The sequence below is a fragment of the Brachyhypopomus gauderio genome, chromosome 11 (assembly GCF_052324685.1).
Source record: "Brachyhypopomus gauderio isolate BG-103 chromosome 11, BGAUD_0.2, whole genome shotgun sequence".
Lineage (NCBI taxonomy): Eukaryota > Metazoa > Chordata > Actinopteri > Gymnotiformes > Hypopomidae > Brachyhypopomus > Brachyhypopomus gauderio.
In genome coordinates, this window is record NC_135221.1 from 6,796,852 (window position 1) to 6,824,530 (window position 27,679).

Sequence of the window (27,679 nt, forward strand, 5' to 3'; positions counted from 1 at the left end):
AACAAAACAAACAGGAAAGGCAGTGTTCTGGAGCTCGGAGTGATGGGGTTTGTCTCTGTTTAAGGCATCTCAAAGCTGTCCAAATGCAAAGAATAAGCTTTGCACAGTGACCCACAAAGTCTATCATGTGGATATATGGTTGGACAGAATAAAGAGCTTTGCAGTAGACCATACAAAGGCTCAGAGGGTTTCAGTCAATTTCCATGCCTTTCAGCTGACACCAGTAATAATCAGTGTAACCGTTATACAGTATTGGATCTGCCCCTTATGCTTAAGTTAAGGGTTACAAAAACACTTCTTCACATCACAATCATGTCCTTACTTCCATATTCACAAACATGGACACAGTTTTGAATTGACAGTTTCTGCTGATTTTAACACACGTTACAACGTAATAAAAGATGGCACTTTGATCTTGATATGTTATCCATTTTCTACAATGAAATGTTATAATAGCACCTTTTAAATATGTTATGTGTACACAAACATAGACTCCGACATGAGGAAGATCACTTCCCTATTTACAATTCACATCTTTTCTATTAATATATTCATGTTCATTTCTCTGTCACACATAACTAAAATACACTGTCATATAATGAAAGATTCTGATTCATGATTTATGAATGACTGCCATCTTCAACTACATGCCCTGAACACATGACTTGCGAGAACAAACAAAAAAAACAGAATGGACAATGCTACCATAGTACTGTGAGCAGGCCGGGGTGTCTCCGTGCCCACTGTAGAGTGGAAAATACGTGTTAATAACAAAGGCCACTGCTTGATTAACAGAAATAGAGCCCCACAAACTTACCCAGGAAGTGGGGGGAGGGGCTCTGGAATGCTTCTTATTATTTTAGTTAGTTTGTTTATATGCTTTGCTTGTTTGACTCCTCAGCACATGGTGACATTGTGAGTTCAACAAGAGGCGTGAACACGAGTGTGACTTTCAGGTTACGTGGCTACAGTGGTGTGAGTCGTACCATGTACCCCACCCGCCCACCCCCTTCCCCCTAGTGGACTTAGTCCGCCAGGCCGTTCTGGGGGCCCTTCAGGTAGAGCTCATCCTGGGAGAGCTGTCCGTCATAGCCGTCCAGGTAGAGGCTACTGCCGCTACTGCAGCTGCTTGCTCCGCCCCCGCCGGCCAGGAAGGTGCCGACGGCCCGGCCCTGCCGCGCGTGGCCCACGGCGTCGCTGAACACCTTGTTGATCTGCTCCTCGGATGGCATCCACCAGTCTGGGTTCGACGCGCAGTGCATCCTGATGAACTCTGGAGACAGGAAGAACACGTTTGCAAGCACATCTCTTCATTTAGCAGGCGTCCTTAAGCCAATGTCAGCTATAGAAAGAGGGAGGGGGTGTGAAATTAGAACAGGGTGGAGGGAGGGAGGGGAGAGGAAAAGGATGGAAACAGACAGAAACGTGAGAAGCACAGAGGAAAGCAGAGGAAAATTATGGTATGTGGTATAAAGAGCTTAACAGGTTTAAGGTAAGATATTAACCCCTTAAACTCACAGGAACTAGTGGCAGTCAAAACATTCAACCCTTTCTCTTGTAACTACCATTCACATTAGTTATGGTATAACAATATGATTAATAACTAAATATGAAGCCAGGAGTTTTGTATCTTAAAAACACAGAGGTTAAAACCCTTATCAGTCGTGGGACATCAGTAAACCAGATGCCTGGAACATGCTACATTTCTCTAGGTATAGTATTCGTAAGACTGAATCTCCGTGTCCAACATTTGCGAGCACCTCGCCGCACACCCTGCTGCAGCGGCGTGAAGTACCTCGCAGGCAGGACACTTTGACGGGGTTGAGGGGCCGTCTCTCGGGCCCCGGCTCGCCCATGTGGGCCGATCGCTTCCTCTTGCCCAGGCCACACGAGTACTTGAGCTCGTCCGTGGTGAAGACGTAGCGGATGAGGTAGCGGAGAAGGCGCCGGCCGTCTTTCTTGGACGAGTTCACCGCCTCGTCCCACTGCTTGTTGGTGATGAAGAGAGGGTAGTTCCCCAAAAGCTGCTTACTGCCCTGCTGGGAGATTCAGGTTTACACATCTGCCACTAGGAAACATCTCCTGGGTATCATCTCCAAAACATCAGCATGTTCTTGTCCATTTAAGGTGAAGATTGAACACATGCATATTAAGGGACATTTCATGTGTTCTTAGTTTTTCCCTGCTCTTTGAGGCCTGCAGGCTTTCCCTATCCTGCCTTTATTTAGGAGTGCACTGTGATGACTCGATTGACCTAGTTGTGCAGTGAGCATGAAAACCTGGACTGGGTTTGTGTTCAGGTTCAGGACTGAGTAGCCGTGTGATCATCCCTGTGCACCGATTCAACTGTATTAACATTTACATATGGGCTGCTATTACAGAAATATCACTTAAATAGTACAAGTATGAACAAAAATGAAAATCAATTAAATCTAATCCAGTTTCTAATACATAATTAACTACTTAATTAATGTCGCAGCCTGAATAATAAAGCATATACTTACAAAAGTGTATTTCACGTTTCTCAAGCTGAGTTTTTTTGTTGTGCTAAAACTAGAAACTAGAGGCAGCAAAGGAATTTCATTTGCATAGTTTTATGTAACATTGAGTCAGAGTTATATTTTCACAGCCTTAATATAGCACAAAATTTGAATGTGAGTCTCACTTCTCATTTTGTGACTGCCATAGCGGTCTGGCAGAAGTCTTGAACTAATTAGGGTTATTTGTTTATTTATTAGTTAATATAACTTTAATGTGAAGTGAACTACAGCCAGCATGTAGTGTTCTGCTCAGAAGTGTGCGAGTGGACATCTGACCTCAGTCAGCTGCTCTTCCGTAGGGGGGGGCATGAACTGGTTGTAGTGCTGCAGGATGGTCTTAAAGAAGTCCAGCACTGTCTGACATGGAGCTGCACACACACACACACACACACACACACACACACACACACACACACACACACACACACACACAACACGCATATAAAAAAACATTCATGATCACCACAGTCCAGCTGTGTAAAGTGTAAAGAGACTATGTGACTTGATACTACCAGTACTGAGTACTGACTACTTAGTTAGTACTGAGAACATTCTAACACCATTGAGCATAGCTAAGATAGATCCCATGGAGAAGTTGGAGTTTGGAGATGGTGCTACACCTGGTGCGCTCTCCAACTTGTGTCTGAGCTCCTCATTCTCCTGCTGAAGGCTCAGGACCTCCTGCTCCAGCTCTACGCAGCGTGGACAGCAGCCTTCCTCCTCCTCGTCATCTTCAGGGAGCGTGGAGGAAGGGTGTCCGTACGACTCGGACGGCGCCGGCGAGGCCCAACCGCCCAGGTTGTGCGCAGGCGATGCAGGGGCGGCGGACTCCGGCTCGGGCTGCCGGCCCCGCGGGCCCTCCGAGGTCTGGGCCCCGGTCAGCAGGTAGCTCTGCAGAGACTCGGTGAACACCTGCAGCAGGGCGGAGGTCTGCTGCTGGCTCCATGGAGGGCCGTGCTGGGGAACGTCCACCGGGCCGCCCGCCGACGGCTCCTCGGCCCGGGGCTTGGGCCCCAGGCGCTCGGGCTCAGCCTCCTGCTTGATGACGGAGGTGATGGAGGAGGCCGGAGGGCTGTGCGGCCGCTGAGCACCCAGCAGGCTGCCGTTGTTGTTGAGAAGGCTGAGCACACGGCTGCACTGCTGCGCAAACGCGTCCAGGATCAGGCGGTTTTCTAGGAGGAACAATGTGAGAAGAGTGGATGACAGAGAGTGAAATGTAGCTGGTGTAAAAGTCAGTTCTTCACAGAGCTGTGAGGAAAACAAAAGATGTTTGTTTTCTCTCTCATTTACAAGGGTGTATGTTTGCCAACAGTGTGCAGTCAGGCCAATCTTACCCTTCTCAGAAGAGGTAACAAAAAAGTACAGAAAAAAATGATAGGAACATATTAACAACTTCCGGCTTTCGCGAGAGGCGGTCGCACGATCTCTTGCTCCTGCACTCCCTGGTTTTAGCTTAGCTTCTCTATCTCGTCTCGGTACCCTGATGTTGCTCTTTGAATTTTAAACAATAAGTATGGAATTGATTAAGTGGTCTCTCAATGCAATTGATACAATTTTTTCCACGAGGAGTCATGGGGAGAACCCACATATCTCAGCTGGATATGTGCTGGACTCGTGAGCAACGTTGGATGTGGTTTGTATCTCACGCCTCTCTCTCTCTCTCTCTCTCTCTGGAAGACGCTGAGTACGTATATCTATTTGGAACTTTAATCACTGGGTTTCTGTTGATTGGATTAGACATTGCCCTGGAGTATCTGGAAATTACTAAAGTGGGGTCAGTTATTGAACGCGCGCAGAAATTGCCCAACATGATTGTTATGATGGGTAAAGCTGTTGGAACGCAAACTTTGACTATTAGTAAAAACATGGATTCACAGCTCTACATGCGAAGTTGAGTCAGTCGCTGACATCAGAGGATTTTCTCGTGCTCAAACTGGACGGGCTTCTCGCTAAATCTACATTCTTGCTTATCTACATTTGGCTCCCAAACAAAACTCTCCCTGAAGGTCGTCGTCTTGGTTACCTGCTCCTTCCCCCATATAGAGACTGTCAGAGGATGGCTGTGACCACCCCCACCCACCCACTCCCCTTTCCCCCCATCTGGATGAACACTTGGGGGGATTTTTTTGCATGCTCACAGACTGTTGACCTGTTGAGAGAATAATCTGTGATATTTTATTGTCTCCTCCTAATGTTATCTCTCTATCTTTCCTCCCCCATCTGTGAACGGCGGCGTGTTCAGACGCTGTGGCCGCTCTGGGTTCACAGTGCTTTACACTGAGGCCCCAGAGGAATGTAATTTCCCAAATTTGGGATCAATAAAGGTATTCAACCATTGATTTATATTTCATATACAAAGTAAAGATAGCTCCAACCTAATATATGCTAATATATGCAACTTTACATATTCTTGGTTATTATAGAATCCATTTTTTATCTGACAGTTTCTGACTTTAGTACGGCTGAAGGGACTCACTGCAGTGTTTGTGCCTACGTGCCTCTACTGGTGATATTTTGAAGGATTCTGAAATGTATGTCTATTAGCAAAAAGACAGGAAATCTGACCAATGAAATTTATAATTTTCACTTCGGCGCCTCTAGCAGCCCAGCCAATCATCATTCTGGCGAAGGGCCAATGGCATCACTGTTTATAGTGCCTAAGCTGCCTAAATATCACTGGCTCATGGTCTAATTCATACTTTCAATAAACCATTTCAATACAAGACTACACCATTCCTGTCTTAACCAGCAACCAGCTTGGTTTGTTTTTTTTTTTTTATGGCCCACCTCCACCCCCCCATCTTTGGAGGACAACTTTGTTTTTATATCAAATAATGGATCAAATAATAACAATTCTGTATAATATATTGTGAAGTGATAATTATTGGGATTAGGTGGACCATGAGAGGATAGAGTATAGAAAAGAGGGGAAAAGAAAAGAGGGGGAGAGAGAGAATAAAAAGGGAAAAGACAGAAGGGCGAGGAGAAAAAATAAATTATATATATACATATATATACGTGTGTGTATATATATATATATATATATATATATATATATATACACACACATACATATATTCAGATATACACATATACACACACACACGTACACATATATATGTATGAAAAAAAAGTAAAAAAACAAGCAGCTCAAATGACCACTGCAAAGAAGAGCAGAAAGTGTACCCAAGACATACAGCACAAATGACTGATGTATATGTATGTGTGAATGTGTGTCTATGTGCAACACAAAAGTGCAACATAGGATAAATGTATGGAATGTACTTGCCAGCGAGGGTAGAAAGCTGTGACAACTTCCCCCCAGAGGCCAGAGGTAAGCAGAGAAAGACCCGGGAATCTCACCCGCCCACGGCCCCCCCAGGAGCTGTGGAGCCCCAGGGCAGCACTTCCCAGTGACCCTTGCATGCCCGCCCCCGCAGGCGGGAGAGGGAGACCCCGGACAGCGCCCCCCCAGCCAAGGAGTGCAGGTCCAGGGGAACCAGAGGAAACAGAGCCCCCCCTGCCATGGGCCAGTAGCAAAGCCCCAGCGCCACGCGCCCCCGGGAACCACCCCCCACCCGGCAGGGCCCCCCTCCCGCCGAGGAGTCCCGAGCCGCCCCGGACCACAACCCCCCAGGGGAGCGGGCCAACCGCCCCCACGCCGGAGGACCAATCCAGGCCCCGGAACCCAAGGCACCCCTCCTCTGGAGTAGAGCAGTAATCACAGGGGAGAAGCCGGGAGTGGACCAGGCACGACTAGCCCCCGACCCAGAACCAGCTGTCCTCACTCATACACTCAAACTAATATAATACACCAGCTTGGTTTGTGCCGAAGAAACCAACAGACCTCAGCCCAACTGGGTAAGGAGCAGAGAGGCCAATAGACCCCAGCACATCTGTCTGTCTCTCTGTCTGTCTGTGGAGCTGTGAGGCCACAGGGCCGAGCGCATAATGTGCATTTCGAGCGAAGCACCTGGAGCCTGTGTCTTGTCAGTAAGTGATTACATGCTGCCGCCATCCCGTTCCGCTCTCCGAGCTGAGCCTCGTCACGGCAACTCTGGTGCGCCGGAACTGCTGTGCAAATGCAAATTCTCACTTTGTGGAAACGCTCCCAACATGCCAAGTCATGCCTTTCCCCAGCCTCCTCCCTGGGGTCGTGCTCCCGGGGTGCCGTGGGTCCGGCTGCCCCGGTGCAGACCACATACCGCGTCCTGGATCGCTGTGTGCACTCTGCTCATGGCCTGCTGGACCTGTGAGTGTCCGACATGTGCTCAGCCTTAGCTGCCGGTCATGGGGAGAACTTACTGCACGCTGCTTCCTGCCTCTGGGAAGACTCCAATTGATTCCGGATGGAACCCAACATACATCTGTCCACATGTCTCACACAATTCACCACCCCTTCTCAATGAATTCCAAAACACTTGTGTTCATTCCTTCCTGTGTCCTGAAACTCCCATAATGCCTCAGTAAATATCTATCCTCAGCATGGCTCACTTGGATTCTATCCCAGCGCCGGTCAGCATCTCAAAATGCAGAACTCCATATGTGTTAAGTCCTTTTTAGTACCATTCAAATTTACTCCCCAGTAAACACCCTGTCCTAATTTCCTGAAACTGACTACAATGGATCCCTTTTGTGCTTGCCTAAGTGAATCCTGCTCAGGCACTCGGTGGAGCTGGTGGTCCATGCAGGACAGGCTTTCTGAATCTGGCCTTCTCAGGAGTTCTCTCGCACCGTTCCCCACCAACACCCCAGAATCCTCTCAAACTGCCATGTGACATTGTTTATTGTGAAAACCTGGACACAAATGGAACTCAGCTGAAATGAAATTGGAATTGATGGTCTAATCAAAACACTGTGGCTCCTCTCTGTTCCTCTGCAGTGCAGGCCCCGCCCCCCACCCTCGGGCCACACGTCGGTATCTAGTGTCTCTCAGAGAATGATTATGAATTTGTCGCTCTCACACAAAGGCGTGGGGCAGGCAATTACGGGTGCGTGCAGTTGCCGTGGCGCCCGAGTGACAGGCGGGCGTGCGAGTGCTTGCTGTTGCCGTGGCGCGTCTATCTAGCACGAGCAGATGTGCCGATTTATTAATATGCGCGGCATCTCTGTTTACTCCCACTGAGACGTGTTTGATAATATCCTTCCTCTCGCACTCCTCTTTCACTGTTCCCTCACTCCTTCCCCCTCACTGCCTTTGCCCTCCTCTCCCTTGTTCCCGCCCTCCTTTTCTTACCTTGTCTCCTTCCTTTTCTTCTCGTTTTCCCCTGCCTCAGACTTCTCTCTCCTTCTTTCTGCCTTTCGCTCCCTTATTCTTCCTCTTTTTCCACCTCAGTGTCTGCCTGCGTAACGCCGTGGAGAGAGGGAGAGCCTCCTGAAATTTCATTAAACCCAACATGCTCTGCAGAGCCAAATTTATGAGCCTCATTTGCTTTAATCACAATCTCTTCTGAGATTGCGGGAGCTTTGAAATGTAATTTTGCTTTATTGCACAGTTTCCAGACTCTTGTTATTGGGTTGCTGGGTCTCAGAGAAACGTCACTGATACAGTCTGTATCTCCAAGATCAGCTGCTTTAGACTCAGTCCACATCTTCAGAATCAGTTACTCTGACTTCCAGCAGAGATGTTTTTAGGCAGTGAATGCACACAAACACTATGTAAAAGTCACAGCAGAGAGCCCCTGGCATTCAGAACAGTTTGCTGTGATATGATCCTTGGTTTTTATATGCTTGACATATTTTGACTAAATTTAGTTTGCTCACTCATCAGAGTTCTCTGATCCATGAACAAATAAACAGGTCTGCTCAGATAGTCTCTTCTAACAGATCAAGATCAAACTGCAAGATATTTACCATTAATAAATAAACACATAAGTTCCCTTTAAATTCGTAGTCCTGTATCATTTTTGACAGATGTTAAAGACTTTAATCCTCTTGACTGGTACAGTGTGGGGTGCCAGATTTGCACAAAGCACACTCATATGGGAAACACTCCTGTGTTGCTGACAGCTGCCAGAAAACCGCTGACTTCATTCATGCAGGAGTTCTAAATAAAGCACCTGTTTAATACCATCTTAGCAAACTCAGGCCTGATCCGTAGGCGGCACTACTATTAATTTCCATTTATTTATTCATTTACTTATTCATTTGTTGTGTTTTCTGGCAACTTAGTAATGCAAGAAAATATGCATTTGTTTTTCTCACAATTTGTGAGATTGATTATTGGAGCTCACAGGTTCTGTCTGAAGCCTGAAGTACAGGCTGGTCACACAGAGCTGGCCAGCTGGGGTGTCACGTCGGTGGTACTACTGTTTTACCTGTGTGTGAGGGCTATTCTTTTTCTTTTTCCTCCATCCTGTAATCCTACACTTATTTGATGGTATTTCTTTGTCCATTTATACATTTCTATGCTTTGGATAGTGGGAGCTTGGAAAAGGAATATATAATATTGTCATGCCTCTCAGGTGTGTGCCGAGGGGGATGTTATCTTCCTCGTACAGACCCAGTATGGACCTTGCCGTCGGAGTACGTCTGGCATGACAGCCTGTGACTGGAAAACAACCCCCTAAGATCTGGGTCAATAAAATGTCTGATCTCTTCTTACACTGCTTGAGGACACAGCATTGGAGGTTCAAGAGGAGGGTAAAGAAAGGGCAGGCGTTTCATAAACAAACCACGGAGCCACCGCTCTCTGCACGCTCTCGGATGCTTTGTGAAAACAGCTCCAGATGTCACGTAGGGTCACGTGATGTCACACAGGGTCACTTGATGTCACACAGGGTCACACGATGTCATGTAGGGACTGCAGGTTCGGCACACTAACAGCATATTACATTAACGACAATGTGAGTATGTCGTGTGGTCCTGAATGGAACATCTCCCCTCACCTTTTCCCCTGTAGCACGCGCAGTGAGGTTGGGTTACAGAACTCAGAGTGAACCTGGATTGCCTCCATTACTGCTAGTTGTTTTGCCACACTGTAACATCTGCCTGCCTGTGTTATTTCCTGGTGCTAACACATTCACACTTCCATCGCAGTATGATGTCTCTAAGGGAGCAGCTGTCTACCTGCACAACCACAGCTAACTAACTCTGACTCACTCTCTTGTTCACGCACTAGCCATGCGTGAGGAAAAAATGATCAATTTAACAGAACAATTACAGTTTCAGACCCAGGTGGTCAATAACCTCCACACAACTGAGTGACCGTGTAGCACACTGCATCTCCCATGACCAGAAGAAACAGGCAAACCCACAATAAAGACGAAATCAGAACGTGGAGGTTTCTGCTACACAGGCCCAGCTATAGATCAGCCTTTCCACAGATGCTCAGGACTCCACCGATGCTCAGAACATGCTTGCAGGTTTTATATCAAGCCTAAAAGGCAATTTATTTAGTCGATTCATTCCTACAGAACTAGAGTGCGCATGCTTGCCATTGTGGAGCTGCCATAAAACACAAACCTTCAAGAGTTAAACCTGTCAACCAAAATGTCCCACGGTGTGTCAAACTGGGGCAGTGGGAGCTGATGAAAGCTGAAATTATCCAGTGACGGTGGAGCTAAGGGGAAGCCGTCTGCCGAAAGAAAAGTGTGGCGCTAGCGGAAGGTTGAGGACCCACAAAGCTGAAGAGACCAAAAAAAAGAATCTTGCAAAAAGATCTTGCAAAAATAGCAAGTATCTTGCAAAAATAAAGTATCTGATACAGTATTTTGATTCAGTATTTTGATACGTGTGTTGTTCATTCTGTTCTCTCTACAAACCTTGTGACAATCAATGTGTGTGAGCACCCTTTGTGTGAACATAAAGTCGCCACTTTTAGTCATATGCAGCCTGTAGAGAAGAAACAATCTGCATTCCTTATGTATCTAAATATCAAAGAACGACCTTGTGTGATGTGGGGAAGCATAAGGTCCTTGAACTGGTGCAGCTCAGCTGAGGAGTTGCACTAATGCCCCGGATGTGTGGAGGTGTGGTGGTGTTTGGGGGGATATTGAAAATAAACTTTATTTTACTTTGATATCTTTCCCATGCCTCTCATTGTTCTTGCTCACCACTAAGGTTCAAATTTCAATTTTATACCTCCGAATAAGCTGAATCAAAAAAGTGTCGCATATCAAACGGCACGTTTTGCCAACCTGCTGCCTCCACCTGTGGTCTACAGGTTCCTGTTGGGTACAAACCCGGAAACCCCTCATCCCGGCCTCGCACCAGCACCAGGCCAGCCCGCCAACCAACACCTTCACGCCTGGCCTCACCTGACCGGCTCTGATCGAACCCACGGCTCCAGAACCCTCTTCTAGCCATGTCTACTCGCCGAAAAGCATCTGATCAAATTCACCTGTCTCAGAAATGCAGCCCTTATGTCTTTGAAGAGTTAGGGTGCCTACATTTCTTTATTCAGATTCAGTGCACATTCATCTAACCTGTAACTGAACTAATTTCACTTGCTTTCTCCTTTTTATAATATAAGCCACATGATTGTACACAAAACGTTTGAAATCTACTTTATGTACTCAATGCAAACCCACAATGAATTCTTCCTAAGTGTATTTTATTTTAATTTATTTTTTACTGAATCTGATGTTTTTTCCCCTGAAGGGATTTTACACACGTCAGTGTCAGTGCTGGGTTGAGAGTGTCCTTCAACCCAAGAATTATCAGACAACAGCAGTCCTAGTCCTATGGTCAAAGACTGATAAATGATGACGGGCTAGATGATGACTAATACAAACTGTGCACGGCAGCATATGGGCAATAAAATCTAACCAACAGGGTGTTTCAAAAACGGTCTGTTGAGTATTAAAAACAGGAACTATAACAGTTCCTATAATCGTTCGCTATAAATAATATAAATTAATAATATATATGTATACACCCTAAATTATCGTTTTGTAACAACTTTATTTATATTTCTGTTCGTGACTGTTATATTTTGCTTACACACGAGGCGATGACAGGTGTTTAAGTATTCTACCAATCTTTGCTGAGATATGCGTGTGAATGAAAACTTCTCTTTTATGTGTTGCATTGCGAAAATGTTTTGAGGTTGCCGTTTCATTCATATCTATAAAACAATTCTGAAAATACGGCACCACGGATGAGTATCCAGCTAATCGACGTTAAATTTATCACTTCGTAGTTTTACTGTGGTTTAATAAAATAGCCTGGTAGCCAAACAAAAACTTTCTTCCGTAAACTTGCACACTTACCGGAGCTGATTCCGTAGCTGCAGTCTGGAGACTGGTGGCCGAGCTCGGCGCGGCCCGCGGGGTATCTGGCGCCGCCGCCGACCCTCCTCTGGTTGCCAAATAACGATTCCGCCACTGCGCTCCCGGTTGATGCTGAGGTGGAAGTCGCGACTCTGCTGCTGGGCCTGATTTCGCACGGGAAGCGATGCAGTGGCGGCGGCGTCGTTTGGCGGTGCTGCTCACTGCTCGTGATGCTCAGCGATGATTGCTGGAGCTGCACGCGCTGTTGGTGCTGATGCGAGTACGGCTGACTGTGACTGATGTGATGCGTGTGCTGCTGCCCTCCGTCGTCTCCTAGCTGCGGGATATCCACCATTGTGGGTCTGTCATGCCTCGCCTTGCCCGCCGTCCGTTTGCTCGGGAAGGTCTTTAGAGCGCTGTACGGGCTCCGTTGCTGTCTGTAGATTTTGGCCGCGGAGAGACCCTCGTCCGCCGAAAGCATCTCCTCCTCCATGACTGTAAACTTAGTCTCGCTAAATGGCTGGACTCTTTCCTGTCGCTTCAGGTGACGTTCTGTCCGGACGTATTAAATCAGCTCTCTCGGCGTCTCGCAGCCTTGTTGTGTGTCTGAAACACTTCCAACTCTGTCTGAGGTACTCAGAGGGTGGGGGACTTTACTGACAAGTCATTGCTCCAATCCCCTGGCGGTAACGGCGCGCTCCGGCTTTCTTCTACCAACTGGGGAATACCGGCCCGATCTGCAGGCGCCGTATGTGGCATCTGTACGAACGGGTGGGAGTGTCAAATAAAAGAGGTGCATTATGATATCAAGACATAGACGGAAGACGTCCATGTTTTATGTAGACTTGTGACTCCTGTACAGCCTAGGTTAAAATAGAAAACAGCCACCAGAATTTAACAGAATTGGACAGAATAAACTCCAGAAATAAAGCCACGTTCACTAATGTGCTGGGCTTTAGTTGAGCCCTTACGGTGTAAACATATTTATACAACGTATGTCATATACAGCACGGGACTATTGGAATTGGTTACCAGTACGTATGTTACATATGTATCGTATGTAAGCTATTAGGAATACAAAAGTACAAAAATAACTCCCGTTACATTTTGACAAACCATGACCAGGTCGTTGAATATTGCAAAGCAGTATAAATGTCCTATATTTCTATCAATGCTTATTGTATAAGCTGAAGATGTTGGCGAGTTTTGCTATTACAATAGAATGACGCGCGCGCGCGCGCGCGCACACACACACACACACACACACACACACACACGCACACAGGTCTCCATCACGTATGCACACTTAAGCTTATTAAATCATTCTCTAGATAAACTACATAAAAGATCAATTTCCTTAGGCTACAATACCCAATATACATTGATCGATTTCTTTTCTTGTATTTTATTTGGTTGATTCTTCATGGCAGCTGTGGCGAAAGGGCCAGGAGGGGGCGACTCCGCAGCGCAAATGTAACATCTACCCTAACTCGTCTTCTGAGGTCTGTATCAGGCACAAATCCAAACCGTGTTTACCACAGCTGAGGGTGTACACAGATCTTTCACTCGAGTGGAAGCGGAAATATTATCATGTTAAAAGCGACAGCCAAGCATTGAAAAATAAAAAAGACAGATGGGTTTAAGCACTAACGTGTATTTAAACACTTGAATGTAGGCTATGGAACGTCAAAATAAAACGAACATGCTTAATGCACTTAAATTTCTTTATTAAATAAATAAAATCAAATGAATTCCTGTTGATTTCTCTATCAGTTCACTCAGATAATCTTCTCGTGGACTCAGTAACTCGTTGTGTGTCAGATGTATAGCCGAGTCCGGGAGAGCTCTTCTTTACTAAAGAAGTGAAACGACGCTTTCCTGCACGCACGCATCGGCATTGTAATAAAAATAAACATACCAGAACGGAAGCTGGATATACCAAGTTATGCCTAACTTGCTAAGAAAAGAAAACGAATAATAAGTACACTACTTGCAGAAGTTTCTCAGTTTCTCTTAAATGAGACAAGACATACTTTGGAGAGGGAGGCAACACTTAAGACATTCCTCTTGCGATCGTAATTGGCGTGAGCGGCAATAGGACACAACCACGCGAGTGACATGAATGCGCACGTCTGGCTGTCCAGCTGCGTGCGCGCCTACGGGAGGGATGGCCCAAAAACAACAAATCTGGAGTGAGGCTGGAGACGACGCGCGCAACGGGCAGAGCGCAACGTTAGTGCTGCTCACATCAGACTACATCACGCCCAACAGGGCGGGTGGTGCATCAGTAGCGCGGAGGAAGATTTTCTGCTCTTTGAAAACCGTTGGGATGTTGGAAACGACCTTTGTTTTACTTCAAACCCTTGGACTTATTTCGTTGCGGTGGTTATTGAAAGAGGCACTAAAACTGTCAAATACAAGTCACCAGTGAACTGTGGAACATTTAAGTGTTTCGAAGTTTAATGTTTTTTTAAATATCTAGTTATTATAGGAATATGTGCTCAGTGTTTTTATTGTTTATGCGTTTGGAATACTGCTGCAATAATTTCATATTTTATCTTGCGTGTCGACATGTAACTATAAACTATGGAACTATAAATATGACAGGAACATCGTTTGTATTTCATAAGTAACGGAAGACAGATCACGTATTAACTGTCCATCCCCCTGTTCAAAACTCAAGATGGCAATTCAGTCCAATACGGCAGTGGACTAAGATATGTTCAATAAACCTTTAAACGTTTAATCAACAAAAGGATAATTTAAGTATTACTTTTAGGGGTGTGAAAACACGTAATTAAGAATCTTGTCGGCATGGTGCGCTTGGTAAACTGCCTCTTTCTGGGATATTTGACGTTGAATCTGCGGATATCTGATGCCCAGGGTGAGTACTGCCACGGCTGGTTGGACAGTAATGGAAATTATCACGAGGGCTTCCAATGTCCGGAGGACTTTGACACCATGGACGCGACTGTTTGCTGCGGGACCTGCTCGCTGCGGTACTGTTGTGCGGCCGTGGACGCGCGGCTGGACCAGGGAACCTGCACCAACGACAGAGAAGTGGAGAACACGGAATACGCTGCTCGTAAGATACGCTTCGTTTCTTCACAGAACTTAAGCCAACAATATGAAAAACTGTCGCTCAACTTCTGGGTTAACAGTCTAATTTAAAATATGCAACTGTTGAAAAAAGGTTTGTTTTGAAATCTATTTGAGTCTATGCGAAGTCTCTATAAATCCTTATAACGTTCAAAGATAACTCGCACTTCTCTCCTCAATTGATGATCTAAATACTTTATCGTTCTCTTTAAAAGCACAAAGCACAGGTATTGGTTAAATTTTAAGAAATAATATATGTACACAGCAGACAATATTAAAGCTTTTAATATTTTAACAAATAGTGCAAAATCCAGTTTTAGGTGACTGTAATGAATTTAGTAATATCCCAGTTATGGGGCGATAAAGAACATATCTGTATGAAGAAGGCTATAGTCTAGGATATTCAATGGAATAATATTCATATAATACAAGAGTATTATTTGGTGTAAAAATTAAAAATTGACAACGTATAGTTACTATAGCAAAAACAAAATAAAATAAAATAAATAGAATAATGGCCTAATTCGATCCTAATGGTGGGGCCATTTGAATATTTATCAAACAATAGGCCTACTTCGAGATACTCAAATAAGCTATATTTAACACCAGATGTTCTACTTGATCTAATTTACATCGGATAAGTTTTAAAAGAGGGATTGAGAATCAAGAGGTTTGAATTTCAGAAAGAAGCACCTGTTTTCGTCTGATTTACAGATAAGACTGGTCACATTATACACCTGGACAATGTCAACACATTCCTCTAGAGACAGCACACGGACCCAAAGGAATCATGCTTTTAAACACGTCCGTTTTATTAAAAGGGGAAACTGGTCACAACATTTGGCTACTCACTCGCATTCACAAACGGCTCTGATCACTTCAGTAACTCAATTTAAAATAAACGAACCTAAACATCCATCCGTCTCATATTATCTTAGTATTCGGGATGGCACCTGCCCTTACAAACGTCTAACTACACCACTCGTTACGTTTACACTGAAAACGTACTACAGTATAACAATAAAAAGGTGAGCTCCAATAGCTCAAGAAAAAATTACTTTGTTCTCAAAGTACAGACTACAAAGTCTGACTACAAAGGGCCAGTTCGAGCGGCCCATCTTCAAATCTCTCTGACTGCGAATGAAGCCCCGAGGATCAGAAAATCTGACCCTGGCTGCAATTTGATGCCGTAACATAAACATGCCGTGAGGGAGAAGAGGAAAATATTTTGTTTGCATTGGTCTGTCATCTCCAGTAACAGTACCCGAGACTGGGTCCCATGTCTAAAGCAACACATTCTCTCCGTGTTAATATAAACAAACATTCTTTTCGGAAAAATACCTAATAAATGAGTTAACGGTTTGCATAGGTTTAAGTTCTTCAGCGAGCTGGCAGCAGGGTCCACAAAGAGCAATAAACATATGACTACGTTGTTTAATACGTGCTATGAGAAAACCACAAAAAAATGCAAACAGTTGACATTTTCACAGTTTTCATTTCAGTTAAAAAGGATAAACCATGGGCCTTACTATAGACCGAATAATTCATAAATATTCACTTTTAGCACACTAACTGAATTTGATTACATGAGAATTTACTATTTACAACCTTCTGGCCAAAATGATGTTATACATTATAGCAAAACAGAATGTTTATGAAGTTAGAAATGTGCCTTTATTGTTAGAAAGACTCTCTGTTGATACTATTGTTGTTATAAAGAGTCTCTGATCTCAAAGCATCACAATCTAAGACAAATGCAACCAGGACACCATCAGGCCTTCTTCCTGGGTTTGCCAGAGAACTAGATCGTAGCGTACTCTGTTTGCCCTGTGACCTGTGTCATGTTCTCTTTGACGTGTGGCGCGTTCTCTCTCTCTCTCTCTCTCTCTCTCTCTCTCAGAACCCATCTACATGCCCTTCCTGGTGGTGGGCTCCATGTTTGTGGCGTTTGTGGTGGTGGGCTCTCTGGTGGCCGTGTACTGCTGCACGTGTCTGCGGCCCAAGCAGCCTACCCAGCAGCCCGTGCGCTTTTCCCTTCGGGGCAGCCAGGGCGAGACTATCCCCATGATCCTGAGCCCCGGGGCGGCCCCGTCCAGCCTGCGTGCGCCCTCGCGACAGTCCAGCACGGCCACCACCAGCTCCAGCAGCGTGGGTGGGGGCAGCTCACTCCGGCGTTTCTCCCTGGGCCGGGCCGAGGTTCCGGGGCAGCCCGTCAGCCAGCAGATCCTGCTAACCTCGTCCTCCTCCGCTTCCACGTCCGTGTCCCTGGCGCCGGCCCAGCCCGTGCTGGCCCCGCCCCCTCCGCCACCATATTCGTCCTCGCAGTGCCACCAGGGCGGTGTCCCCCACCCGCATGGCCACGCACAGCTCCACCAGCACCACCAGCACCACCAGGGCTCCAGCTTCCTCCTCTCCCAGCAGTACTTCTTCCCCCTGCAGACAGAACCCTTTGGCGGGAGCAAGAGTTTCGCTGACTTCAACCAGAGCTGATCCGGGGCTTCAGCCCAGCTTCAGGGTGGAAAACAGAGATGAGCAGACACTGCAGAGGCTGCTAAAACACATACACACACACACACACACACACACACACACACACACACACACACACACACACACACACACACACACACACTCCCTCCATCTGTGTGTGCCTGAACTGGAATGAGGTGCATTTGTTTCTTTTGGCTGCCAACACTGTCACACACTCGTGCATTAAGTCTCAGAGAAATTGCATCATAGCTGCCACTAATGGATGTGGCCAGAGAGGAGCTGAAACTGGCATTAGACGGAGAGAGAGAGAGAGAGAAAGAGAGAGTGTGTGAGAGAGAGAGGCCTTACAGTGTGTGGCTACAAGGCAAAGCCCCAAGTGGATTTGTGACTCATGTCTGGAAGTCAAACACTTGTGTTGGACATAAGACTCCTGTTTGCACCTATTGATATGTTCTATTATGTTTATGCACTTTTCAAGTGTTTTTTTACATAAATGTTTTGCATCTTTGTAGAATATCAGAGGTTATACACCATCTTTGGAAAATTCGGGTCCTATTCAAAGGCATTGTTCCTTACAAACTGGATTCATTATCCACGGACTTAAACTTCAACTGACTTGAGAGCAAAACCGTATTTAAAAAATTGACAATCAATGCCCTCCAAAAAAGAGAGTGGAAATTAGTAGTTTACAGGTACCAAGTTCCAAGAGTCTGGGTCAGTGTGTGTGTGTGTGTGTGTGTGTGTGTGTGTGGGGGGGGGGGGGGGGGGGGTTATTGCTACATAGTATCAGATCAAGTTACCTTGGCATTGTATACTGTAACCCTAACCCTATACTGTATATATACATCATGTTTGCTCTGTCAACCAATAGTTCCTCATTTTGAGCCCCATTTCTTACCAGACATCTCTCCTGTCTCAACTTCAGCCGAGTTAGACACAGGGCTACCTCTGGGACCTTAGAGTATATATGCTTCTTGTTTTGTTTTTTGAAGTCTCCGACAGTTTGTATTTCCAAGCTCTGATGTGGATTTTCTACTTCATTTAGCATAACTCACAGAAGGCAGAATGCGTGTTATCATTTGGATGGCCCTGTCTTCCATGAACAGCACCCAGTCTCCATGGGCTTGTGGTGAACAGTGTTCGCAGGACTTGTGTCTGAAATGTCTAACCAACGGGAGGAGTGTGATGACCCAGAGAATTTTCTAGCACACACAGCCATATACCACACCTAAGTCTTAAATGCTATGTTCAAGTGTGTCAAATAAATTACATTTACCATTTGTAAGCCAGAGCTAAAGATTTTACGATAACGTAGCATTAATGCCCGAGGCAATAGACATTTACACAAGGACCACTGTCGTATTCAAGACGGACCTTAGGTTAATACAAAGCAAATGTGGTCTTGCTGCTTCATTATGCAAGGTTTTTACTCTGTGGCTGAAGGCTAGAGCGTCACCTCGATTGACCGTCATACTGACATAATAGTTACTGATTTACAGTACTGAAGTTCTAAACAGGAATAAATTGTTATTACAGCAGGGCTTAAAGGAAAGCAGCTCAGCCAGGAACAGAGTCCTCTGGACATCAGATACGGCATCCGCTTAGTGTGCGTATGGTGGAGCAGGGTGTCCACCCACTCCCCACCGCCTTTTCCTGTTTAGCTTCTCAAGGCTGTTTGGGTGAGCGGCTGTCCCATTCCCTGCACTGGCGGGAGGGCCGACCCTCCCTGTGTGACCGAACGAGCGGGCGGTTTGTTACTACTCAATATTCAGAACTTGCAGGCAGAACTGATTATATTCCAGTGCAGAACTGCATTCATTATCCTACCACTTCAATTACTCAAAAACAGCTGTAGACTTTTTTTAGAACTAGAAGGCTACACTGAGAATGAAAAACTATAATACAATTACATAGGAAATATAATAACTACATGGATTGTTGTTATTAGCGAAAGTGAAAACTTTGTTTTTTGTGTTGAGGATGTGCAGACTACCTGAGGTCTCATTGGGCCATGAAAGCCACACCAAGTCGAGTCAGAATAACTCAAACCCCCATGTTCTCCTAAACAGATTTAGTGCCGTGAACAGCAGTCTCGAGAGGGAGTGTAAAGGAACGTCACACCGAGCAACTCGGCACGGGAATTCGAACAAGTGCAGTCCAGCTAGGGTGGGACACAATGATTGATGACATTTTTAAAAGAGGCACCAGAATTTACATTACTGTTATATTTCAGCATTTTACTATCTTCACCAGTAATAAACATGATAGAGTCCCAATGTAAATGTAATAAAACCCTATGTGGTTGAAACGTAATAAGATGCATTATGACCGTCTAGACAGGAAACGAATAAATGCGACATGACTGTTCGGAAACAGCAAAGATTAATAGTAAATAACGACTGTTTGAAGAGTCATAATGGTCACAATACTTGTTTGGGCTGGGAAACCTCCAGGTGAACTTGTGCACATATCCATGGATCTTCTGTTGCAAATAATCATGACAAGGCATTAAAAACATGTGGGATTTGAAAATACTAGCATAAAGTTTTTTTAATAAAGGCAAAATGAATCAATACATGAACTATCAGTATTAATGACAAAAACCTTTTATTTTAATTTTCAAGTTGTAAAGTTTATTTCCGTAGTCCTTTATGGCAATAAAAGACAGAACACTTAAAATTTTGCAGTCCCAACATGCTGAACAATACATCATTAAACAATGAAGACATAAAAGAAAGAATACATTTACTACAAATTAAAAAAGTGCATTTTTTTTCTTTAAAGTGATGTACTAAAAAAAATTAATAATAAAAAAAAGAGATAAATTGTGTACGACTAACATTTAAACCAGTCATGCAGTCCACCACTTCCACAGACAACGGTGTGCTGAAGCAACGACCAGTTTGCCTACTGTTTGGTTAGAAAACGGCCAGCGTTCACCTCAGAGAGAGCCGACAGTGATCACCTCAGAGAGAGCCGACAGTGTTCACCTCAGAGAGAGCTGACAGTGATCACCTCAGAGAGAGCCGACAGTGGTCACCTCAGAGAGAGCCGACAGTGTTCACCTCAGAGAGAGCCGACAGTGATCACTTCAGAAAGAGCTGACAGCAGCAACACGCAAAACGAAAAGCAGAGATCAAAAGACAATTGCACTGAAGTTGTACTTTACAATAGCTGAAAAAAGAAAAACAAATGCACTCAGATAGTAGTTTTTAAAGAAGAGCTACACTCTATGAGATTTCAAAACAAAAGAACAAGCATGTACGTACGACCAGGTAAATAATACTGGAAACGAACACTACCCAGATCAGAGAGATCAGTCACCACTGCAGATATTAACAGTGCAACATCACGGGTCAAACAGCAGCTTGGCGTCGCTAACATGGACGCCTCGGCTCAGAATGTGCTAGACGCATATTAACAGACACGCACCCGTCCCACAGACACCCAAAGTCATGCAGGGAACATCTCATTGTGATTACACCTGGAGTCACACAGTGGAGGAGCAAGCAGCATCACACACACAAATACACTGAAATGTGGGGTTCACACATTCACACCCACACATATATACACACATACAACCCCCCCCTCCCCCATCACCATATACACTTACATACTCTCATACAGAAAGATCAAGAATTTCGTCATCAGGAACGAGCAGTTAATAGTCTCCCTGGGGTTAATTTGACAGACATGCTCAAGAACAGGTAGACGCACTCAGACATACGCACATATACACACACTTAAAAGTCCATTCGAGCATACACTCTCATGCACATGCAGACAACACGCAAAGCACACGCGTACGAAACCTGCTCTCCCACAGGGAGAAGACAACCAGCGCAAAAGCTCAACCATAACAGGAAAAGAAAAGCCTTAATAATCTTAACAATACAGGTTTTAGTCACAGGTAAACAAGGCTCATTCTCCACCATCGGTTTTCTGAACATTAACGACAATAAAGAAGAACAACATCTCATTACAAAGCAGGTCAATCCAAAAAGTTTTACTTCTCCAATATAAAAATACAAATTCACAAAATAACGAGAGAGACAAGGTCATGTTGATGGTGGGTGGACCACCGTGCTAATCCTGCTCCCCTCTTAAGGTAATGGCACTTCAGTTTCGAGGGATCAGCTCTTCGTCTCCAGCACAACCATCACAAGTAAAACATCATTTAAAAGACTTTCAAACAGAACCACACGGGACCGACCAGCACAATCCCCGCCCCTCCGAAGCAGCGGGGATGAGGCAACACAGAAGCATCTCATCTGTATGGGTTAGCGGGCTATAATCCTGCCTACCTAAAGTATCGGAAAGTCTCTCGACTGGGACAAAAACATTGCTATTAGGCACCTCTGTGATTGTTGCAGCTGTGGGCCATGTGGAATGCAGTAACTGACTGAAGAGCTATTGTAGTATATCGCACAAGTGGCACAGGTACAGCGGCCGCTGGACATCCAGTTTAAAGGATCAGGCACAATCAACTAATAGTAAAAAAAAAAAACAAAAACACAAACGACTATGGCTGAAGGCAAGAAGAATTTCTAACATGCAAAAAACAAAACAAAACAAAACAAAAAACAAACCCTACAACCCAACAAACAAAAAAACATGCACACATGCATGCATGCACATGGGCACATATATATGCACGTAGCCACACGCACACATAGCCGCACGCACGCACACGTAGCCACACGCGCGCACACACACACACTTCTGTGCACACACGCACGCACAGGCAGCCACACGCACGCACACACACTTCTGTGCACACATGCGCGCACACATACATGCACACACACATACACTGGAGAGGGGGGAAAAAAGTTTGCAGTGGTTTAAAATAAGTGCAGACGGGAAACACTTGGTGACAAAACTAAAAGTATGACTGGAACAGATAATACTGGTTCCCACACATCATCAAAATGGTGATCTTTGGCGATTTTAAATTCCACAGGAGCTCAATACTGCTGTTATGAGAGCAGGCATTTTACAGAGCAGTAGGGGGAGCGGTTAATACATCACTGATTAGAGAGACGCGGTCAAAGACCATTACAATAGGGGTTAACACACCATCGTCACCAGCACTACCACCACGTTTTGGCTTTCACCAGTAAGAGTTGAGAATGTCGGAGGAGAGAAGAAGCTGACTGCGTCTGTCTGATGTCCATCTGTCTGATGGTCAGTCACAGAGTAGCTTCCAGATGCAGTCAGACCTAAACCACTTGGACAGCTACTGGTGCCACAGTGGAATGATTTCAAATCTACATCCTAAATTTGTTCCTTATGTTATTTTTTTTTTTATCCCTTTCAAAGTACAGATCTCTCTCTCTCTCTTTCCCTCGTTCACCGTTGCCGCTGTGTTGCATTGCAGAAGTTCCAGCCAGTCTTTGGGCTGGAGAAAGACACACTCACGAGCTTCAGCTTCTGGCAGCTTCAAAGAGTTGACGGACGACTCGGGCTCAGAGGGGGAGGGCCAAGAGGGGCCAGATCTCACCACTCATTGGTCCGCTGCTTGGTGGTGTCATAGGCCCTGATGACCTCTGATTGGGAAACCACTCCATTCTCATCTTGAGAGAACGCGTAGCCATCTGCAGGCAAAACACAGAAGATGCGATGAGACACCACAGAAATGAAAGTACAAAAAAAAAAACCCCAGAAATAAACATACTGCGACAAATACAGTCCTAAAAACATTCAGTCAGTGTTGTGTTTCCACAATGGCTAATATGATCGAAATAAAACGACAGTGAGAGTTAAACTAAAGAACATTGAAGAAGTCAGTTTGGATATGGACTCAACTGCTTCCTGAATGCAACCTTGGAGATGTGAAGGATCAGTATTGGATGAAGAAGTATGTTGAGGAAAATGGGACCAGTTTCTAGTGTTTGATACTTGGAGGTCTTAATGATCATGTCATGTAATAGGTGATATGGCCATAGCTTTGATAAATACCCTACACAATTCATAACCTCACACCAGGTTAGGCACCTGAAACCTTCTACCACACTGTGCACAAGGGTTGACCTCTGACCTCGGACTCACCTTTACTTCTCAAATGACTCGGCCTCTACCTGCTGGCCTGGGCAGGGCGCATGCAAGAGGCCGAGGAAAGCAGTGCATTGTGGGAATGACAATGAAAAATTAAAAAAATTATTAGATATGGCTCTGGCCATCAAGCAACAGATCTGCACACCACAGCATGTGCACGCGCGCACACACACACACACACACACACACACACACACACACACACACACACACACACACACATGCAAGAAGGTGGGAATGGAAGTAAAGCTGGAGATATGGCACCTTACAGCAGCTAACCGCGGACACTAGGGGATTGTCTACCCGGCAACTCTAATGGCGCTTAAGGAGTAATTTGGGGGTAAAAGCGTGCACACAGAAAACAGACTAGGACGGATTCATGCCTGCCGTCCCCAGAACAAACAACAGAAACAACATGAGCACACGTGGACACAGAGAAACCAACTTAAAACAAACAAACGCAAATCCGGCCAGCAAAGCACAGCGAGACGGCCAGACGCACACCCGCTTGGCTCGGTGGGGCAGGTGGGGAAGGTGACGCCCCCCCCCCGGGCCCGAGTGTCGTACGCAGCAGTTGTGAATGGATGATGGTGTAGTCTGTGGTGACCACACGCTTCCCTGCTCTGGCCTAAAACTATTTCTTCCTCAACCTCTCTCATGAGCTCTGCAGTATACGGTATCCATGCAGGGGCAATATATATGTACGGTGTGTGTGTGAGTGTATATATGCGAGTGTGTGTGTGAGTGTGTGTGAGAGTGTGAGAGTGTGTAGGTCGCTGACGTACGGAGTAAGCTCTGCTGCATAGAATCCGAGCGGTACAGGCTGACTGTGCTCTTCTTGAAGACGTTCTTCAGTAGCTGGGCCCTCTCGGTCAGACTGCACGCACACGCATCACGCACACACAGAAGAGTGAGAAAGTCAAAAAGAAGATCTGTGTTGATTACTCAGCTCTGAGGAAGAGTGAGTGTTCTGGTGGACGTTCCGCTGCTGCGACAGCAGTGATCAGTTGGAGGGGGTCTGAGGCAGGATGGTGGGACCACCAGAACCGAGATCCACAGAGCCCTGCACAACCCGCCACCATGGGACCTCCAGGCCCGAGTGACCGTGGGCTTTGGCAAAGCGGAGTGTGCCTGGGGCCTGCAGGGCTGGGCCAGGAGCCAGGCAGATCTCTGAGAGCACTGTGAGTCCTCCTCTCCCACACGCCTCAACCCCCTTCATTAAGCTGTCTCTGCTCCACTTACTACACCTCTCTTACACAGCAGAATACGGGTGAGAGACACTCAGGGAAAGAGCGTGAGAGAGAGAGAGAGAGAGAGAGTACAAACAAGAGTAGAGAGTGATATTGGGACACAAGTCCCAATATTACTCTGAGGTCAGAGCTGATCTTTGGCTTTGAGAAGGTGTGTGTGTGTGTGTGTGTGTGTGTGTGTGTGTGTGTGTGTGTGTGTGTGTGTGTGTGTGTGTGTGTGTGTGCGCGCGCGCGTACTTCTTACCTCTTCCCATGAACCACAGCTCCAGGATCCTTAGATAGAGCTTCCAGTTCCTGCACCTCATCCACCAGAGTCTTAAAGCATGCCTTTTTTATACTTCACACACACACACACACACAGACACACACACACACACACACACACACACACACACACACACACACACGTTAAGATCCAAACTATACTGGTGAAATTCATTTTCCAAGTGAAACATAAAGACATGAATAAATTGGAAGAGTTCCATTTCTGAACAGAGGTGAGATGAGGGACACGGTGTTTAAGTCATCACAGGCCTCTGTGGGAGGAGCAGGCCTCTGTGGGAGGACCAGGCCTCTGTGGGAGGAGCTGTGGGAGGACCAGGCATCTGTGGGAGGTGCTGTGGGAGGACCTGGCCTCTGTGGGAGGAGCTGTGGGAGGTGCTGTGGGAGGACCAAGCATCTGTGGGAGGAGCTGTGGGAGTTGCTGTGGGAGGACCAGGCCTCTGTGGGAGGAGCTGTGGGAGGTGCTGTGGGAGGACCAGGCCTCTGTGGGAGGTGCTATGGGAGGACCTGGCCTCTGTGGGAGGAGCTGTGGGAGGTGCTGTGGGAGGACCAGGCCTCTGTGCTGGTGGGAACACTCACACTTTATAAGCCAGGTCAAATACCAGCGACGTGACCGGAATAAAGAACAGACCCATCCAGAAGACTCCAGATCTGAACATCATATCTGCCTACAACACACACACACACACACACACACACACCAATGAGAGATATATTGTGTCAGTTAGTCAGTTTCAATTGAGAAAGACAAAAAGTGTGTGTGTGTGTGTGTGTATATGTGTGTACCATATCCCACTCAACCCAAGCTAGATATGTATACGCACATGGGAGTGTCTATGAGGGCATGAAAGAGGGCGGGTTTTCATGTGAGAGAGGGCGGTTTCAGTGAGAGAGAGGGTGGGTTTCAGTGAGAGAGAGGGTGGGTTTCAGTGAGAGAGAGGGTGGGTTTCAGTGAGAGAGAGGGTGGGGTTTCATGTGAGAGAGGGTGGGTTTCAGTGAGAGAGGGTGGGTTTCATGTGAGAAAGAGGGATGGGTTTCAGTGAGAGAGAGGGTGGGTTTCAGTGGGAGAGAGGGTGGGTTTCAGTGAGAGAGGGCAGGTTTCAGTGCGAGAGAGGGTGGGTTTCAGTGAGAGAGAGGGTGGGTTTCAGTGAAAGAGAGGGTGGGGTTTCATGTGAGAGAGAGGGTGGGTTTCAGTGAGAGAGGGTGGGTTTCAGTGAGAGAGGGCAGGTTTCAGTGAGAGAGGGTGGGTTTCAGTGAGAGAGGGCAGGTTTCAGTGAGAAAGAGGGATGGGTTTCAGTGAGAAAGAGGGATGGGTTTCCGTGAGAGAGAGGGTGAGTTTCCGTGAGAGAGAGGGTGAGTTTCAGTGAGAAAGAGGGATGGGTTTCAGTGAGAAAGAGAGATGGGTTTCAGTGAGAAAGAGGGATGGGTTTCAGTGAGAAAGAGGGATGGGTTTCAGTGAGAAAGAGGGATGGGTTTCCGTGAGAGAGAGGGTGGGTTTCAGTGAGAGAGAGGGTGAGTTTCAGTGAGAGAGGGCAGGTTTCAGTGAGAGAGAGGGTGAGTTTCAGTGAGAGAGGGCAGGTTTCAGTGAGAGAGGGCAGGTTTCAGTGAGAGAGGGCAGGTTTCAGTGAGAGAGTGGGGGCCAGGCAGGCCAGCCGGAGCAGCAAGCCCAACAGTGTTATGAAGGCTTTTTTGTGCATTAGGTAAATGTTTGCAACGAACTTCTGCAATGCTGAACTTGGGCTGGGAACCTGGGAGGAGAGGAATGTCTTATTTGATGGGTGTACACATTTTTTTCTGCATTAATTTAATAATTTACGACTGGAGATCTTGCCAAGAACGTGCTGTAGGCCTATTTTCACATGTAGAGTTGGTAGGAAACTTGTTTTCTCTTCACACTGAAAGACATGGCACCAGGTGTGGGGGCAGCATGCTAAATACATTCAGTCAAGCCGATTGGCCAAAGCCTGGCAGACTGGGAGGAGCTCTGGAAGAGCCCACGCTGGAGCAGGAGTTACTCACTATCTTCTCAAAATATTCTTTACTTAAAACAAATGACCGGCGTGATTCCAAATGAAGGCCAGAGTAAGGCCAGTAAAAGTCCATGAGCCAAAATACACCCATGAATTATAGAAAGGCGGACTGGAAAGACATTCATCTGTTTGGATTGGGCGAGACAAGCCGCAACAAAGTAGCTTTCTAATGAAGTAATGATATTCAAGTACTCAAACCTCACACATTTATCTCACTGGGAATTAAAGCATTTTGAGGAGAACATTTCCCCTGTAGAACATCTCACATCACAAACCCTGCTGACAGCAGCCATGGAACGACTGTCGTTTCAAAGCAGTCGAGAGACAACGAACTTATCCTGGGAAATTATGCTGGAGTTTGAGACCAAAAAAGAAAGGACAAAAAAAAGTGTGACAAAAAGAGGGAACAATACAGAGTTAGAGAGAGAGAGAGAGAGAGAGAGAGAGCGAGAGAGCGAGAGAGAGCACCCTCACTATGCGGTTGCACACAGTCGGAGTCAGCAGACGGGGCTTCTCTGGTCTCCGCTGCAGTTGTCTGCACACTGCCTGTTTGCTTTGGCCCTGCTGCACTCAGACTGTCTGTCATTAAAAGTCAAAGAGCACCGAGCTGCTCCCTTGCAGCGAGATTGGCGCTACATGCCTGTGCCACTTGTCCAAACTCAGCGGCCCTAGACAATGTCCTTCCTGTAATGGAAACCAGGCGAGGGCCTAGAACG

The 27,679-nt window shown here is 46.1% G+C and overlaps 3 protein-coding genes across 10 annotated transcripts in view; 1 reads left to right on the plus strand and 2 right to left on the minus strand.

Annotated features, from left to right (window-relative positions):
• Window positions 1-1,020: 1,020 nt before the first annotated feature.
• Window positions 1,021-12,455, minus strand: bend4 (BEN domain containing 4). Of its 2 annotated transcripts, none has more exons than XM_077021384.1 (5): window positions 11,753-12,455; window positions 3,161-3,712; window positions 2,817-2,908; window positions 1,796-2,039; window positions 1,021-1,273 (listed from the first exon to the last, which is right to left on the minus strand). In XM_077021384.1, the coding sequence occupies exons 1-5, from the start codon at window positions 12,243-12,245 to the stop codon at window positions 1,026-1,028; spliced, it is 1,629 nt and encodes a 542-aa protein (XP_076877499.1). In that variant the 5' UTR covers window positions 12,246-12,455; the 3' UTR covers window positions 1,021-1,025. The 2 variants fall into 2 exon arrangements, with proteins under 2 accessions (XP_076877499.1, XP_076877500.1); XM_077021385.1 differs by having other exon boundaries at window positions 1,796-2,036; window positions 11,753-12,453.
• Window positions 12,456-13,744: 1,289 nt separating this feature from the next.
• On the plus strand, window positions 13,745-18,086 carry shisa3 (shisa family member 3). The gene is made up of 2 exons (XM_077021386.1): window positions 13,745-14,837; window positions 16,752-18,086. The coding sequence occupies exons 1-2, from the start codon at window positions 14,567-14,569 to the stop codon at window positions 17,339-17,341; spliced, it is 861 nt and encodes a 286-aa protein (XP_076877501.1). The 5' UTR covers window positions 13,745-14,566; the 3' UTR covers window positions 17,342-18,086.
• A 4,497-nt stretch (window positions 18,087-22,583) lies between these two features.
• The window catches only part of atp8a1 (ATPase phospholipid transporting 8A1), a 95,873-nt gene continuing 90,777 nt past the window's right edge, over window positions 22,584-27,679 (minus strand). For 6 of the 7 annotated variants that reach the window (XM_077021387.1, XM_077021388.1, XM_077021389.1 and 3 more), the window contains 4 exons: window positions 25,513-25,601; window positions 24,896-24,988; window positions 24,187-24,278; window positions 22,584-22,941 (listed from right to left, as the gene is read on the minus strand). In XM_077021387.1, coding sequence (XP_076877502.1) covers window positions 22,844-22,941; window positions 24,187-24,278; window positions 24,896-24,988; window positions 25,513-25,601 — 372 coding nt within the window. In that variant the 3' untranslated portion in view covers window positions 22,584-22,843. The other variant, XR_013133949.1, reaches the window with a different exon arrangement.